The 18,861-nt window shown below is 32.2% G+C and overlaps 1 protein-coding gene across 3 annotated transcripts in view; it reads right to left on the reverse strand.

Moving 5' to 3' along the window:
* Window positions 1-12,213, reverse strand: part of LOC145276808 (methyl-CpG-binding domain protein 2-like) — an 88,562-nt gene extending 76,349 nt beyond the window's left edge. For all 3 annotated transcript variants that reach the window (XM_080128127.1, XM_080128129.1, XM_080128128.1), the window contains exon 1: window positions 11,933-12,213. In XM_080128127.1, the coding sequence (XP_079984253.1) occupies window positions 11,933-12,210 (278 nt within the window). In that variant the 5' untranslated portion in view covers window positions 12,211-12,213. The remainder of the gene's footprint in view (window positions 1-11,932) is intronic.
* Between the last annotated feature and the right edge of the window lie 6,648 nt (window positions 12,214-18,861).

Genomic DNA, 18,861 nt, shown 5'->3' on the forward strand with positions numbered 1-18,861 from the left:
TTTGAAGCGAAAAGTAATCTTGATGGTGCATAGAAAATGATTTACAGACTGTATGAAAGTGTTCATGATGTTAAAGAGATTTCTGTACAATCAAAAATAACTTAAAAAGCAATTTTGGACTGGATTTGTGAAAACTGAAAATGTATTTTAGTCTGTTATTTATGTCTATAACTGTTAAACTAGTGTTCTGTACATAAAGCGTTATGACATGTTCCCATACCTACCTAAACAAAATAGACCAAACCCGAATATAAGACTCCTTCTCCAGTCCTGACAACATATATCCGGATTACACTGTATATGCCTTAATTCACTGCTTACCGTATGAAAATGTCTTGTTTGATTATAACTCCTGAAAAATTTTTCACTAAAAATATTTCTCTGAATCCGGCTCATCCCAAAAATATATCCCTTCTTATAAAACACCTTAAAGTAAAAATATGTGTCATTAACATCATCCGAGAAACTTTGACATTTTATTAGAAATTCAGTATTTATAAAGTTTTTGAAGACAATTAGCGAAAAAGTTTTTTTTAATCATCTCTCCTTGATAAGACCCGTGATTAAAAATAGCGCCTCAGTATTTTTATTATAAGCCTGATTTGATTTTTAAACAAAACCCTCGACCAAAGTGGTAGCACCACCACCACCCCACTCTCTTCTGTATTTTGTTTTTCTTTTAACCGGATTATCAAATGGTCACTAATCTACCAGATTATATAAAATAAATTTTGAGTCCAATATTTAACAAAAGGTGTGCTTTGTTTTTAATATAACGTTCTAGTAAATTGATCCCCCATTTTGAACAATATTTGGATATTATCATTTCCGACATGACAAATACGGGTACTTGTACAGTTTAATCAAGACATTAAAAAATGAAAATATCAAAAAGGTTATATTGTACGTATCCGTTTTGGACTGAAGATCTATGTATCTACAACCCGTTGTGTAGAATGTCATTATTATACACACAAAGTAGTCATGTCATCATTTCATGTGTTTGGGTCAATTTCTATGGAAGATCATTTATGCTGAAATTTATGAATAAATAAAATGTACAATAAAAAAAATGTACAAAAAACAATATAAGACTTACCTTTTATAAAACAAAGATTTTTAAAAACGAACTACTCTGACGGTAAAATTAATTTTAACCTGTTCTGTTGATACAGGTATCTAAACAGGTTGTGCTTACAGGCGTGCATACTTTTTGGAAAATTTGAATATCACCCTCTTATTTTAAATCAAATCCAAATGAATTTTTTAGTCGATTTTGCTTTTGTAATTTTTATTATCTCAAGAGTCATATTCTATAATATGAATATATATTTTTATTATTGGAAACCTGTTAAATAAAAAAAAAAAAGAAAGAAAAAAAACTGTTTAAACTTCACATCGCGTAATAATTGAATTTAATATCACTTAAAGCTTTTTAAAAATAATTATTTTAGAATTCTGTTTTTTTGGTTGTAATTCAAATATTACCGAAAAAAAAATTGTTTATTTTTTTTTTTTTAACATAATATTGATTTTGTCCAATTTTATTTACAACTTAAAGGTAAATGAAAAAAATGACGGAATGGGTTTGTTTTACTGTACACAGATTCGAAAAAGTTGTCACAAAACAAGCAAACGTTATTGTAGTGAACTACTACTATAATGCTGCTACGGTATGCTTCTCTTATTTCTCTCTTTCTCCCTACTCTTTTATTTTTCTCTTCCTTTCTTCTCAATGTCACCAGAGGTTTCAGCCAATCAGAATAGAGGACTGTCCTGGAGGGAGATACAAAGAAGAAATCTGTCTCAGACATGCGGGAACGATAGAAACATCAACATGTGATGGACCAGTTTTCCTGGGTAAAGACTTATCAAAGAAATGTACCATCCTCTTTGTACCCCTAAATCTTGGAAACCTTTATAAAACATCAATCCTAAAGTCTCGTCGCACTTAATTATAACCCAATGTTTTTTCCACAACCGTTATTTTTCAGCACTCTCGTTCTCTCTCTAATTTCGGAGGTGTCCCAAAAAAGGGGACCGACTGAAATGGTGACCCCTTTTCAAATGTCGTTAAAAGCTATGGCAACCGCCATATTATCAACGGCAAGATAAGTTACTTTTCTACCTAACTGGATATGTTTTTAGTGTTTATATTTAATGTAACATGTTTATTCAGCTCAAAAAACAGTGCTTACCGATGTATTGGAAAATTTAAAATGGCGGCAGACTTTCCGAGACTGTAAGTTTGGGAAAATGAGTTATAAATAAAAAAGTAAAAATACTGTTAAAAACCTGCTGAATATATGTCAGCCTATGTCACAGTAATATATATTGAGTGAGTTTCTGAAAGTATTTTGTCTGGGGTTTTATTTATAACTCATTCTCCCAAACATACCGCTTCAAAGAGAGAATCGGCCGCTATTTTAAATTTTCCAATACATCGGTAAATACTGTTTTTCGAGCTCAATAAACATGTTACATTAAATATAAACACTAAAAACATATCAAGTTAGGTAGAAAAGTAACTTATCTTGCCTTTGGTAACATTTGTTCTATATTTGTTTTGTGACAACTTTTTCGAATCTGTGTACAGTAAAACAAACCCGACAGAATTTTATATATAACTATTTGATTTTTTTTCAACTTTAAAAATGTTGAAATTTTATCGACCACATTTGTTTTTTTAGTTTTCGTAACATGAAATGGCGGTGGGGGGTAGAACATCTATAAATAAAAAAATATTTCCTAATATATTTAACGAAAGCTACTTATTGAATAGTGAATAAATGTGGAAAATTTCAGGAAAATTACTTATTTCATATTTGCTAGATTTTTAAAACATGGGTGCGTCAATGGTTTTAAAAAAAAAAAAAAAAAAAAAACGTTACTCGCATTTTCATTATTTTTGTATGCTATAAAATTTTCAGATATTCAGTTCAGAACAGATACGTACAATATAACCTTTTTCGATATTTTCTTTTCGATATCTTCATTAAACTGTACAAGTACCGGTTTTTTTTTTTTGTTTTTTTTTTTATTACATTTTCATCCCAAACAAGGCACATTGCCACTTTGGTGTAGAGGGCTACTATCAGGGGCAGCAACTACTGGGGCACTATGTTGGGATTTGGCCAGCAAGATGTCGGTTCACGTTACCCTTGAACTTCTGCATGTCAGTATAGTTAGGGAAGCAGGGACCTGCAATGGAATTCCAGAGTCTAGTGGTTCTGGGGAAGAAACTACTGTAGTAGAAAGATCTTTTACATCTAGGGATCTCTACTGTGTGGGGGTGAGATTTAGCTGCCTGTCAGGTTTGTCGAGGGTGTCTACGTCGTGGGGCACAAGTGTCTGCAATTCGTCAGAGCATTCACCATTAAAATACTTGTAGAACAGGCAGAGGGATGTAACGTTTCATCGATGGGACAGAGGCTGAAGCTTAGATGCCAGTTCAGGGTCTATCAGATTGGCGACTCTTTTGAACTTTGTCTAGGAGCAAGAGACTAGTAGCAGATGCACCAGCCCAAATGTAACAATACTCTATACATGGGCGAATGGTGGCCTTATAGAGGTACAGGATACTTTCAGGTATCAGTAGTTTTCTAGCACGATAGAGAGAGCCTACCTTTTTCGCAGCAGCTCTGGCAATGTTTTCAATATAATTGTTCCAACTAATGTTTCCTGTGAGCCAAGCAGTTTGAAAGATGTACTCTCAGACAGGGAGTCACTGGCCATTGCTATTGGTGGCAGAGAAGGTTTCTTGTAATTATCGAAGGAAACCAGTTTAGTCTTGGCAGCATTGAATGTGACCATCCATTTATGTCCCCATTCCACTACAAATTGGAGGTCATCCTCTAGTATTTTTGCCATTTCTTTAGTTATGTGTTCATTTGTTTTCCTGTCATGCCTGTTATAGAGCATGGTGTCATCAGCATATATACCCATCTCAGAGGCAGTTTTGTCGGGGAGGTCATTAATAAATATTAGGAACAATAGAAGTCCAAGGATAGACCCCTGAGGCACTCCCGCATTTATATCACACTGTTTAGATGTATGACCGTCAAGGACAATCTGGATTTTTCTCTTATCTAAGAAGGATTTAATTATGTTAAGTATTCTACCAGTGATACCGTATGATTTAATTTTCCTGAGGAGACCCTCATGCCATACCCTGTCAAAGGCCTTAGATATATCTAGAGCTACCACTCTGCCCTCCCCCGCTTTGTCAAGTGAATGGTATATACATTCAGAGATTACAGTGAGGATGTCAGCTGTGGAACGGGCTTGTCTAAATCCATATTGTTTGTCAGAAGTTTAGCATCTGTAAGGTGCCGGACTAGAGCATGGTTAATTATGGTCTCAAATCTTTTAAATGGTAAAAAAGTCAGGATAATATTAAATTAGTTATATCGTGTTCCATACGGGGGGGGGGGGCGATAAAGCTATGGCGCGCGTTGGAGGTACCTAAAGAAAATTTCACTTAATTTGATCTTTTGTTTTTGTTTGCTTTTTTCACAGCGGAAAAACATGTTGAAGGTAGCTATCTTTGAATTTTTGAACACACCACGGGGAGATAATTTAGTTTAAAGCGCCGACACTCCCTCCCCATCTTTCATACTAGCTTTTCTTAAAAATCGAACCTTTTGCTTGGTATTATAAATTGTTTTTGTTTTGCTGTAAAAAAAAAAAAAAGAAAAAAAAAGAAAATAAATAAATAAAAAATACTTGATGAATTTAAGTGAATCTTTTCGGAGAACTTCATTCCATAACGGAGACGTACAATAAACTTTTAATGTCGTGATTAAACTGTACAAGTACCAAAATATGTCATTGTTTTTGTTTAAAATCTATGGCGGACGTTTAGGAAATTGACTCCCACCCCCAAATTCCACAATTTACACTTTTTTGCGCGAAGATGAAATATTCCAAAATCGCGTAATTTGATCAATTAGTTTTAAAATTTAATTTTCTTGAATATTAACTTGGTACTCCTTGGGCGTTGAGTTCCATGGTGACCAGCAGAAAAAAAACAAGCGTCACTCCCTAATGCATGCGCACGTAACATTTTTTTTTTTTTTATTTACTGATGTTGCCGTAGTAACTAAACGAGTATTATTAATAATGTCTCGCTTTTACAGACATTTGTTTTTAAATTTCTTTTTAAATGAAGACTTATCGCCAGCGTTCAACGTTACTCGTTTTTCGACCCGAATAAACGTTTTACATTAAAGAAAAACACAAAAGCTTATCCAATTAGGTAGAAAAGTAACTTGACTTATAACACTTGTTAAAAATATTTCTAAAAGTGAGAAATTATCAGTAAATAGTTTAGTTATTTTTCGTTTTTTACCCATCTGCAAATGCTGTTAAAAAAAAAAAAAAAAAAAAAAAAAAAAAGTCGATAAAAGTTGTCATTTAAAAAGAAATTTAAAAACAAATGTCTGTAAAAGTGAGACATTATTAATAAATGTTTAGTAACTTTTTTCTTTTAATATTCATAATGAGTAAAACTTGGTGCTTCTACACCATTTGCCGAAATTGGAGACGCCATTTTATTTCACGCACCTGCTCTCCAAATTTAGGGGAGAACATTATATTAAACTATGGCCGAAGCATGAAATAATAACAAAAAATTAAACTTCCGGAAAGAACTATGAAAAAAGTAAATAAAGTGAAAGAGAACATATCCGTAATTGTTTAATTGGAAATGTTTCGATTTAATTAATGAGAAAGGGAAAGTTTTTCATGGAACATTTTTTTTTATTATTAAAAACAGAAAATGAAATGACATAGGTTTAAACTGGGCAAGCGTCATTTGAAAACAAAACCAAAACATTGTATAAAAAATTATCAAAATATAATTGGAAAAAACATTTGAAAAGTTTGCGTAAGAAAATTTTAATAAAACAATTTTGTAATGAAAGCAACATTTATAAAATAGGTTCCCCCCCCCCGCGAACAAATAATTTTAAACAGTTTAATTTAGGCACCGCCAAAACTGGGGGGGGGGGGCAGGTCAGTACTTTTTGACGGACCATCTTTTTAAAAATCTACCAAAAATCAGGTAATTATCCGATTAATACGAAATTTTCAGCGATTATTAGAAGAATGAACTTTATAACAGTGTACTTATTTTTCATAAACGATATTTATATATATATATATATATATATATATATATATATATATATTTTTTTTTTTTTTGCTTACAAAACCCTCCCTTGTTTTGAAGTGGGAACAAATATGCTTAAAATAATCATCTGAAACTGAACAAAACATATTGTGTTGTTGTAAGGGACAGAATTATAGATTAAAAAAAAAAAAAAAAAAAAAAAATTGTTTGCATACCTTATTTTGACGTCTGAATATCAGAACTTCGATTGTGTTTAATTATCCCGCTTTTGAGTTTTGGAGTGTGAAATTCGGTGAATATGTTGAGTAAAATAATTAATTTAAGTTAAGCAAAACAAAAAAAAAATTTTTTTAATATTTATACAAAAAAAGCCATTTAAAAATTTTTGATAAATAAATTAACAATATTTTTTTAGCGAGCCGAATAATGCATGACCATTATTAAACAGGGCATGCTTTGAATAATCGATACAAAAAAAAATTTGATAAATGTTGTGCCCTTTGTGTTAAAAATAGCATTTTTTTCGATCCCGTTTGAAAACGTTTGCCGCCTTTCTACTACGATGGACCAAACGCGCTTAAATAATTTTTTTTATTCTGCTTTAAATTGCCCCCCCCCCATTTTGGGGAGCCTGGCCCCCACACACATACACATTAAAAACCAAACTCATACAAATGGTCACCCATCTGGTACTGGCCAGCCTCAGCTTAATAATACATTGAAATTTTCGTCACTGAAAAATAAGTTTTTTTGGCCTGTTTGGTCTTCCATAGTTTTCTTCTTTATAAAACACAAACAGAGTCGATCTCGACTCTGCATCGACGCGAAATATCTGGTTACCTATATGAATAAGTGGAATTATTCAGGTACTTATATTATAATATTTTTGCATATTCTCTTAGAAAATCATCCTAAATCTTAGTTAGACAATAAATAAATAAATTATTTAATTAATTCAAAAACCTTTTTTTTTAAATATTTAAGTACGTTTTTTGTGCAAGACAAAAAAATGTCAATTGTTAACTTTTTGGGAAAATTTAACATTTAATTAAAAATAGAAAAAGTTTTACATTATTCTGTTTTCTATATGATAAAATTCAGGGTTTTATCTTTCTGGAAAAAAAAAAAGTTACTCAGAAATAATGGATTTTAATAAATGTAATTTAGTTTTAAAAAACAACAACAACTTGATTTTGCGGCCATTTTTGGCGGTGCCTAGTTTAATTTTATTTTTTTATTTCATGCTTCAGCCATAGTCTCCAATTTCGGCAATAAAGTGTAGAAGCACCAAATTGTGACAAATAATCGTTACGCGCTCATACGTCAGGAAGCACGGCCACCAAGAGTAAAGAAGGCCGATGCACATGACAGCATGACGTCACTATCAGATTCACTTGTAGGGATATGATCTAGGCTATCAGCAGCAGTTTCGTCTAGTTTTCAGTTTGCTGTCTAACATGGTGTATTCTTGCGTTGTTACAAATTGCCGGGGAAATTATCTAAAAGCCCGCAAAGTACATATATTTTCTCAATTTAGATACGTGCCATTAGAAGGGAAAATTTTATTCCAACCAAATATAGTAAAGTAAGTAATGTTATTTGTTAATAATTAAACGTGTATTTAATTAGAACTGTATTCAAGTACTTTCATAACGTTTGATAACATTGCTAACATAAATTACAGAAACAATACTATTTATTGCTAATACAGCAAACATGTTGATATATTTAACTGTTTATTTTCTTATAAGGCTAAAAAGTCTATCAAGAAGGTTGAAAATTTAGTTTTGTTTTAGGTTTTAAAATTATAAACAAATAATTTTTACATGAGAATTGTCAAAATGTTTTTTTAATAATAAATAAAGTCTTTCATTGAGTATGTCCAAATATTTGAAAGTTCTATATTTTTTTCTAAAGTCGGTTTGAAAATTATTCACCACGTGGCTTAATGAAATTAGCCGTGACTAATCAATTAATTAAAATTGATTGTTTCTTTTTAGAATTATAAACAAATAATTTTTACATGAGAATATTTGTCAAAATGTTCTTTTTTTTCATAATAAATAAAACCTTTCATTGTGTATGTTCAAATATTTGAAAGTTCAGGTTTGTTTTACTGTACACAGATTCGAAAAAGTTGTCACAAAACAAATATAGAACAAATAAATGTTATCAAAGGCAAGAAAAGTTACTTTTCTACCCAACTGTATATGTTTTTAGTTTTTATATTTAATGTAACATGCTTATTCAGCTCAAAAAAAAAAAAAAAAAAAAAAAAAAAAAAAACAGTGTTAACCGATATATAGGAAAATTCAAAATAGCGGCCGACTCTCTCGGAGATGGTAAGTTTGGGAAAACGAGTTATAAATAAAAAAAACAGTCAAAATACTGTTAAAAACCCGCCGAATATATGTCAGCCTATGTCAGGGTAACATATACTGAGTGAGTTTCTAACAGTATTTTGTCTTTTTTTTATTATTTATAACTCATTTTCCCAAACTTACCGCCTCAAAGAGAGAGTTGGCTGCCATTTAAAATTTTCTAATACATCGGTAAACACTGTTTTTCGAGCTCAATAAACATGTTACATTAAATATAAACACTAAAAACGTATCCAGTTAGGTAGAAAAGTAACTTATCTTGCCTTTGATAACATTTATTTATTCTATATTTGTTTTATGATAACTTTTTCGAATCTATGTGTAGAGTAAAACAAACCCGAAAGTTAGATATTTTTTTCTAAAGTCGGTTTGATAATTATTCACCATGCAGGTCGCAGCTATTAATGAAATTAGCCGTGACTGAGCGTTATATATTAAAATTAATTGTTTCTTTTTAGAATTATAAACAAATTTTTATATGAGAATATTTGTCAAAAATATTTTTTTACATTTATTTACTTGCCTCCCCACGAGGGCACACTTAGACACAAGGTCGGGTTTTAATGTGGGAAAATTTATCTCCCCAAAAAGGGGCACTCTGGATAGGAACGAAAATAAAATAAATTCTCTCGGCCATAAAGGATTTCTTCTCCACTGACTGAGGACAGAACAAATGAAGTGTAGCATCAGAACAGATACTACACTGTGATTATTATTATTGTAAATGTTTGTTTACTATTTTTTCTTAGATTTTAACAATAGTTTACATTATGGTATCAAGGTTTTGTTTCTGTTTTTAGATATGTGAACATCATTTTCGGCCTGAGGATGTAATAAAGGAGAAGTCAAGATTCGATGATAAAACATTGTGAAATAAGCACGCAAAATGAGAACATTAATCCGAATAATTTCTAAAAGTTCCAAAAAATAACATTCAACTCATGTGATTTTTCTCTAAATTAAATTATAAATATATATTTCTGCACTAGTAACTTTTATTGTTTGTTTGTATTTAAATTATTTGTTTCATTTCAATTTTTTGTATTTTATCGTTTGTTTTCATTCTTAAAATTATTTGGTAATCTCCAAAAATACCGTTAGGGCTTACAACATGGCCGCCAGAAGAGTCACGTGATCCGGTTGATCCAAAACATGAATCGTGCAAATGGAAAACGCAGCCTTGAAGGCAAACGTTGACAAACAATCACAATTTGTTTGTATTTAATTTTTTGTTGATATAATGTTGTTATAAAAATAGGCAAACTTTGAGAAACAATCTTAGGTTGTTTTTAGTTAAAACAGTGTTTATAAAAAGTATTTTATTTAGAACAAACAAGTGGTCGACTAGGTGTATCAGAATTTTAGGCGGAATTTTTGACACCCCCAACAAAAAACTGCGAATAAAATATATAAAACTCGTAATTTCTGTTTTTAAAGTGGGTTGTCAATTTTCTTTATGAAATATACTTCCAAAATAAACTATTACAGTCGTTTAAAACATAATAGAAGTATTATTTTTTATTTTTTAAAAACAATGTTTACAAAATGTCTACGCACGTGAAAGAGTCGGCCCAAATAAATTTTGTGAGCTAATTTGTTGCATCGCCTCCATCTATTCTGTCTAAATTTATAAAATGAAAATTAATATAAACTGGTTTTTTTTTTTTACATCATATTTTTATAACATTACATCTTAAAAAAAATGAACACCTTGTTTTAAATACCATTTTTATGAAAAACTCTGAATAAAATATTTTTTATAAACACTGTTTTAAAAAACAAACAAACTGTGATTGTTTCTCAACAAAAAATTAAATGACCGTTCTAAATAAATTATTTATTATTATGATATTGAAAAACTGTTTTTGTACTTAATTATTATGCTTGTTTGTCAAAGTTTGCTTTAAATTTGCGTTTTCCGGTTTCGTAATACGGCGATTCATGTTTTGGATCAACCGGATCACGTGACTCTTCTGGCGGCGATGTTGTAAGCCCTAACGGTATTTTTGGAGATTACCAATTATTTATCGATGGTGTTTAATGTTTTTAAATTCTTTGTTTCCTAACTTCATAATGTAGTTTTATTAGTATTAAATAGTATATTGCTTTAAAATTGCTTAATTTTACATAGATAATATTTATATTTTATATTGAATAAAGTTCAGTTTCAGAATTAATCGAACTGGGTTCCTTTTTTTTATTTTTTTAAATGTTTTATTGCTCTTTTTCAAATGGCCCTCATATAGTACTGACAGTCTGACAAATCTTACCTACATTGCCTGCATGCATTTTTCAGTTAACAGGCCTTCTTACTCTCGGTAGCCACGCAGGAAGGGGGCGACGCTTGTTTTTTTCTGCTGGTCGCCATGGAACTCAACGCCCACGGAGTACCAATAACTTTATTATTCAAGAAAATTCAATTTGACGACTAAGCGAGACAGTGTTTTCGTCAGCCATGATTAAATCGGATGAAATAAAAAAAAAAAAACGAGGACAACTCCAAAAGTTGAGGTTAAAAATCAGCCTAGTGCAGTAAACACTAAAAATCGTAAATTGATTTTTTTTCAAGTTTTAAACAAAACTTTGGTGATTTTGAGAAATTGCATGTTCGTTCTGTAACGAGTACGTGTCGTACATCATATAGACGGTTCTGTACTTTGCTTTTAATTGCCGCCATAAATGCCAATAAATGAATGGAGACCGATGTTTTTACTAATAAGTGACAGACGAAACCAGGTTTCGCTAGAGAACATAAGGGGAGGTAATCAGTGACTATTTTGACAGCTTCCACATGCAATATGGTAGTCTACTCTTATCTATCGATTCGTTGATTTCATTTTTTTTTCATCCTCATCGAAACAAAATTTGATTTTATTGAATGAAAAAAAAAAAAAAAAAAAAAGAAATGAAAATTTTCATCTCCGTATTATGACTGGTAATTTCTGTATTTTCATTAATTTTAAAGCCATAAGTGCCAACCTCAATAAGCACCGATCTTTATTCATCTTAGTAAAGGACAAATTACCAAGTTGCATTAGGTAATGAAAAGCAAAGAAACATTTCGCCACAACCCTTAAAAAAAGAAATAAAAAGAAACCGGTGAGAGAGAAAAAGATCACAACGAGATACAGGAAGGGAGGGGGAAAGACATGATGGAGATTAAGAAATGTGCCCAAAGATATTTATAATAATTGTATATTAGTCATCTTAAATTATTTAATGACCCGATTGGACAGAAATATACGCATATCGAAACAGCAAGAAACAAAGAAACCATTAATACACACAGGACAAAAAAAAAGAAAAAGAAGAGGTTCCTGGAGAGTGAGAGAAAATCAGAGTGCGAATCGAAACATTAGTTTGATTGCGTTTCTTTAAGTACATTTTTGACATAAAAGAACAATTCGAAATACAAAACCTGTAATAATAAACGTCGGTTTTGCCGGCTGAAAGGCCAGATTTTCGTACAACTTCTTCTCGTTTCCATCCCGGTGGTAGACCAACACAATCCATCTTGGAATTGAGAGGAGATCTTCTGTCATTAACAGGGGTGGCAGTAGGAGGACGATATTGTAGCGGGGAGAGTGGCTGTGTACGACGAAGTAGGAGGGATTTTGGCAGTGATCGTAGGAGTGGGAGTGGGAGGCGAGCTGGGGTCGCAGCCGGAAGTAACCTATGCTTGTTAACGGAAGTCATCTTTCTTTTCTTTTTTTTTTTCTTTTTTCTCTCTTGTTGTTGCTGCGCTTTTATTTCAAAGTTTTCACTTTAATCATATTCAAATTTTTTATAGGATTTTAATTTCAGTTTTTAATTTATTTTCACTTAATTTACATATTTCGATAAATATCCGATGAAAAAATTATCCAATGTATATTTATTAAAATTACGTATAATCGATAAAAAACCTGGTCACTGAAAAATTACGTCACGCCTGAGGTACAAGAAGTTAAGATATGTCGAAGAGTCAGACTGTCGATATTGAATAAGAGATTAACAAAAAAAAAACAAATAGAAAACTTTTTTAAGGCATTGGAAAAGAGAAAAATAAGGAAGACGATTTATACTGAAACTGAACTTATTCAATAATCAATAAAATGAAAACTAATTCAAAAGAAAAAGTCGTGTGTTGTTTTTGCCTTGTATAGTATTTTAAATAAACATTTTGTATTGCTGCAATGTTGCATGGATTTTAAAGGCTAAAATTCGTTTATTATTTCTAAAGAAAAATGAATTTAAGCAAAGAACCGAGAAAAACTTAAGACTTGTCCATCTGTACGCTCTTTTTCTTTAATAATTAAATAAAAATAAATGACAAAATAGCTTTACATTAAAGAACAAGAAATTTATTGAAAATAAAAGAAAAGGGATAGACATGCCTATTTGTTCATATGTCATTCAAAAAAGAAAATTGTAACAATAGTCACAGTTGAAAACTACAATTATATATATTTTTGGAAGAAGAAATTTTCTAGTGTGTGTGTTTAGTTTTATAAGTTCTAATCAGCTGACGATAAGTATTTTTTTGTTGTTGTTAAAAATGCGTCAAAGCTGGGCTGGGGACAAAACTTCAGTGAAAATAGTCCATTCTTGTTAGTTGGAAATCTTTCAAGACTGAGGACAAAAATTCGATGAAAAAGGCTCTTATTAGGGAAGGTGCGTGGTGTCTTTGACAAATATCAGAGTCATGCCTTCTTTTTGTTTTTGTTTTGTTTCTCCTTTTTTCTCAAGTAATCTATAATATAAATCTCACCTGTCTGTTTAAATGTATGTATGTCTGTCAACGGAATTTCATGAGATCGGTATCGTTTTGAAAATATATTAACGACTATAGGATGTTATTAAAAACCTCCCTCTCTTTAACAATGCAGGCTCCCCTCCTTTTTTGAATTTCCAACATCTTTTTGCGTTTCTGAAATAGAACAGCATCACACTGTACATGAAAAACTTTCAAATATTTGTACTGGTGTTTTTGTTTTCTTAATCTCATTCATCCTGAGGAAGTCTCAAAATAAAGACAAAACGTTGATGAAGACATAACTCGGATTGTTCCTTTTTATTTCTCTCTCTACATATAAATACATATAGATATGTATATATTAATTAGGTCTATCTTTCTTCCCTCGTAAAGTTACAAGCTATTTTGGCCATTATGGTCTTCAAGCCAAAGCTTATACTAGCGTTTGATGACAATGACTTCAGACAGTCAATAGTCAAATGGCTGGAAAAAGCTGAGCTGATATGCCAACTGAGTGGGGTGAAGCATATCGAGTGTGTCATTCCAATGCACTTGTCAGATGGCGTGCATGTTGTGTACAAGCAATTCAGTGAGGAAAAGCATGCAGATGTTGATCATGTGAAGAAAACGCAGTACACAGCCTTTGCCTTGGATCCCTTCACCACATAGAAGTAGTTTGTAGCAGACTGCCTTCAACCAGGTGAAACGGTCAATGTCTTTGTGGCAGAATTACACAGGCTTGCAGTCCTGTTTGGCGGCGTATCAGATCAGTGCTCGCACTGTGCATTCATTGCTAGATTGCCTGAACATGCGGAAGAACTATTACGAACATCCTCCCAGATGGAAAATCTGGATCTGTCACATGTGCTGGTGCACATTTGTGCCATTTTAAAGAACTGGACTGGAGTTACAGAGCAGGCTGAAGTCACTGCACAATGCACATCTAAGGAGACTAATGCTCCCCTGTGGTGTTATAAGTGTAATGGACCCAATCAAACAATTGTCTACTGGATCATGTGACAGTTAGAAGTGCTGGTGTCCAGCCTAAATGAGATCTCATGTGTTAGTGATGTCAATGACATGGGCATATTTCTCAGTCTTGTCTGGGAAAGAAACAAGGAGACAATAATTCAGCAACAATCTCATCCCCCAAACACTTGTAAATGGCACATTGCCCGTTGTAACTGTTCGCATTAATGGAATACCAAATACAGCTCTGGTGGATACCAGATACATGCAGGCACTAGTGTGGAAGTCATGTTGTAAGTAATAGATGAGGAAAGTGACCATTCTGCTTAAAGCAGATGGAAGCACACTTAACTGCTGTGAAATCGGAGTGCTGCAAATTAACACTGGTACAAAGCCTGGCATTACAATAGAAGCTTTAGTTGTAAATGAAGATCTACTTAGATTTGATTTGTTGCTTGGGTTGGATGCAATCAAGCAGGTGGGAGGAGTAGCTGTGTTTAGTGCCAGTGAGGTAATACTTCCACAATTTAGCAAACCAAATGTTGCTGCAATCATCATTACCTAGCCTGATTTCAACATAGAGTATGAAAAGAATACTTGGTAGTGGAACACATCTTGGAAATGGGCTGTTTACCAACCTCCAATTCCATTGAAAAATAAACTTGCAAAATAACCAGGTCCAGCACACATTCCAGAGGAATATAATCAAGAACTGCAAATGTAAATCAACAAACATATCCGGAGGACAAACTGAATCTTCCAAAGGGTCTAATACCTGTTTTGCAGGAAAACAAACAGGTTTGGCTTGTTATGGATTATTGGGAGCTAAACGAGTACATGGGCGTGCATATGGCTAATGCAGATGTTTGCTTGCAAAAATTAGGGGAATGGTAAAAGCAAGGACCAAATGTTGCAGTGCCAGACTTATGTGAAGCCTATTTGCAAGTACATGTCAGCAAATCTCTTTGACCATTCCAAACAGTGGTGATCAAGGGGCAACGATATTGTCTTACCTAGCTAGGATTTGGGCTCAAAGTCGGCCCTTTAATAAAGCAGACTATTATTAATGCCGTCCTAAGCAAGGATGAGACGATAAAAGTGGTTACGTCTTCTTATATTGACAACATTTTTGTGAATGAGAGTGTGTGTTCTGTGACCCGTGTCAAACAATATTTGGAGAAGTTTGAGTAAAATCTGTAGTGGTGTGAAAGGGCGCGTACAAATCTTTGTTTGAATGGATAAATAATACGTACAGAAATGTGTCGGCAAGTTGAAATGCAAAAATGTTAATTTCAACTTGCCAGCAAATTTCTATTACTTTTGCACATGCGCAAATTCATTCATAGCTTGAAGTGGTTTAATTTTAAATCTTTCTTATCTATCTGACAGTAGTTCAAACAGTAATGAATGCAGTTGGAGCGATAAATATTTTGGTTTTGATTCTAGTTGATGGTGTGCAAGTCATTTTTTTAATCTTTTGAAATAATTACTACATATTAGGTACAATATAATATTCAATAGAAAATTCAACTCACGCATACACACAGTCATAAGTATATGCACGCAGACACACATACACACAATTCATTAACTTTTCTCATCAGCACATCAAAAAACAAATGGATAAATTTATTCATTTTAATACTTTCAACTTTTTTCACTGAGCTTTTTTTCTACAATGAAAACAAATGAACACTGACTCTTATTAATGACTTTTAATTAAATAAAATTTGTATAATTAAGTGAGGAAGTTTTGACCATGATTTTCCAGACTTGTGATAATTTACAGCCCTTAAATTAAAGAATCCTCTTATTTTACAATGACTAGATGTTAAGTGTTGAGACATTATGTTGAACAACGATGGCAGCAGTAAATCAAATCAGCGAAGAATCAAATGCAGTTTCGATCTTGAGTGTTAAGTAATTCCTAGTAATAAAGATGGCGTTGAAGAATCAAATGCAGATTTGTGACAGAGATGATGGCGAACTGATCGAATCCAAAATTCAACATTTTTTATAGTAACTTTTGAAATTTCTGATTGGTTGGTTATTATAACGGTGGTTATAAAAACGATTGTTGAAATCATACCCTCATTATGGTGAAAAACATTTTAACACTAGGAAAATATTAACAAATATTCTCTGTTTTCCTATCTTTGTAAACTAACAATTTTAAGCATAAAAATATCTCTTTTGTGAATTTTCGTTTTTGAATTTGTTATTTTGTTTGTGTTTATCATCTAACATTTCTTTTTATTCACATATTTGAGGATGAACTTAAAAACAGTTTTCACTAAAAATGTTTCTCTAAAAGCGGCTCTTTCCAAAAATCCTCCTTCCAAATTGGAACACCTAAAAGTGAAAACTCCAAAGATCTAATTGGAATTGGTGTGTTAACATAATTATGTCATATTAGCGAGACCGGTAGAAATTTCACAGGGGACTCATTCATATGTAATATATTGATGTTGGCATTCTGTAGATGTTCAACGTAAATGGCGATGCTCTGATATTATTGTAACCCTTTTGTTAAAACTGCAAAAGTATTTATCTAAGCTAGCAGGGATGCCTGGTGTAAAGTATGCTTAAATATAATATTTTAATTCTTGCAGATTTCGTATATATTATTATAGAGTTAATGACCTATCAATTTTTATATATTATAAAGGTGCAATTTCAAAAATAAAAAAATATATCCATATGACTTGGGTGAATCAGCTTGAATCGAAACTGAAACCAAAACTTATGAAAAAAAGAAAAAAAATATATATATATATGTATGTAACTTGAGTTGTTTCAGCTATAATCGAAACTGAAACCAAACTTATGAAGAATTCATCATAAAATTATTTATAAAATATAGATTACTGAAGTGTCTGCCATCAGTTATAATTAAAATCAAAGCCAAAACTTATGAAGAATTCTTAGTAAAATTATTCATAAAAAATAGACGACTTAAATGGCATTAGCTATAATCGAAACTGAAACCAAAACTTATGAAGAATTCTTGGTAAAATTATTTATAAAAAAATAGATGACTTAAGTGCGATCAACTATAATCAAAACTAAACCAAAACTTATGAAGAATTCTGGGTAAAATTATTTATAAAAAATGGATGAAGAATTATGAAGAATTCTGGGTAAAATTATTTATTACGTGAAATGGGAGTACATAACAATTAAACGACAGTCACTCAGATGTAAGTGTGACACAAAATAAATACACATGCTATCCTATTAATATATAGATCATTAAAAAGCTAAGAATGTGAATAGAAATATCCAGCATCAGAATGACAAATGCAGAATGATCTTGAATGGACAGGGATCATGCAGATATAATCCTAATGGAATGCAAATTGTGAAGATAATTTTATGCAATTTTTTTTCATAGAAATCGCTATAGAGAAGGCATGAATCCACGTAATGCAAGGAACTAAAAAGAAAAAAACTACTTCAAGATCAAAAACTTGCCAGCAATAAGTGTTAAATGAAATAGATTGTGATCTAGAAAAACAGAAATTCTTCCCTCTTTGTCAGAAACATTGCTTATGAATTGTGAAGACCAAATGACAAAATAAAGACACTGAGAAACACCTCAGTCAGGATATGATGCAAGGGTGATTAAGGGAACTTGCCATAGATCGTAAGTGATGTCGCCTTACACTCCAAAGATGCATCAGGTGAGAAGGTGTGAAGGTTTTGAATCAAACAATAATTTGGAAAAGAAAAAAATGAGATGATTAGACAACGGAACATTTAAAAGCAATTTCATTGGTTTTCTCTCTTAATAAGAATATAGGAAAGAAACAGGTTAGTAGCTGAAAGTGTTCTTGTTTGGAAACGTAGATCGGATATTAGAAAGGTTTGTTGAAAGAGAGAATAGTTCAGTGTTTGTGCGCATTTGTATTTATAGTAGTCGTAAAAAGAGTTTCTGATGTGGAGATGTAGATTAGACAGGCCAGTTTAATGAGAAAAGTGTTCATGTGTATATGTGTTGTAGGAGCATGCATGCGTGTGTGTAGAGACGGAGGCACAGGATTAGAGTCCCGTGGTAGGAAAGAGAGTATGTGTGTGAACCGCATGTGGAAGTAAGGTCGGTGTTTTAAGATAGCCATGTTGGCTCCTTTGTACTCATGTTAGCCCAGAACCCAAAGGGCCTAGGTGATGTTTGCTGCCAGCCAGAGCAGAGAGAAAAGAGAGGGAGTCTGCCACTAGTTAAACCATTTATACACTTGGGCACATGACTGAGAGCTGGTGTATGATTAGACAAGCCAGGAAGAAAGTAGATTTAAAATCTCGAGCTGCGAGAACTAGCTCCTGCTTGTGCTTATTGCAATTGTAATCTTCGACTGCTACAGTTGATATATATATATTATTCCTTAATTGAAATTCATTTTTTGAGATGAGCATTATATGTTAATTTTTATTTTTATTTCGGACTATTAGTCTCATCTTTATTAGTTGTTGTTTTTGGATCTTTTTATTGGTTCACAACAGTTAATTCTACTCAGTTATTTACGGTTTCGGAGTGACATATGCTATGTTAATGGACTGTGGAGCTAGAAAATATCCAGAGATAATTTCGGATGAGAAACGGAGAAATGTTAAAGTGTAAAGGGTATGTAGGTTATGCCAAATAG

Source organism: Euprymna scolopes, chromosome 5, assembly GCF_053919585.1.
Source record: "Euprymna scolopes isolate OS-2025 chromosome 5, ASM5391958v1, whole genome shotgun sequence".
NCBI classification, from domain to species: Eukaryota; Metazoa; Mollusca; class Cephalopoda; order Sepiida; family Sepiolidae; genus Euprymna; species Euprymna scolopes.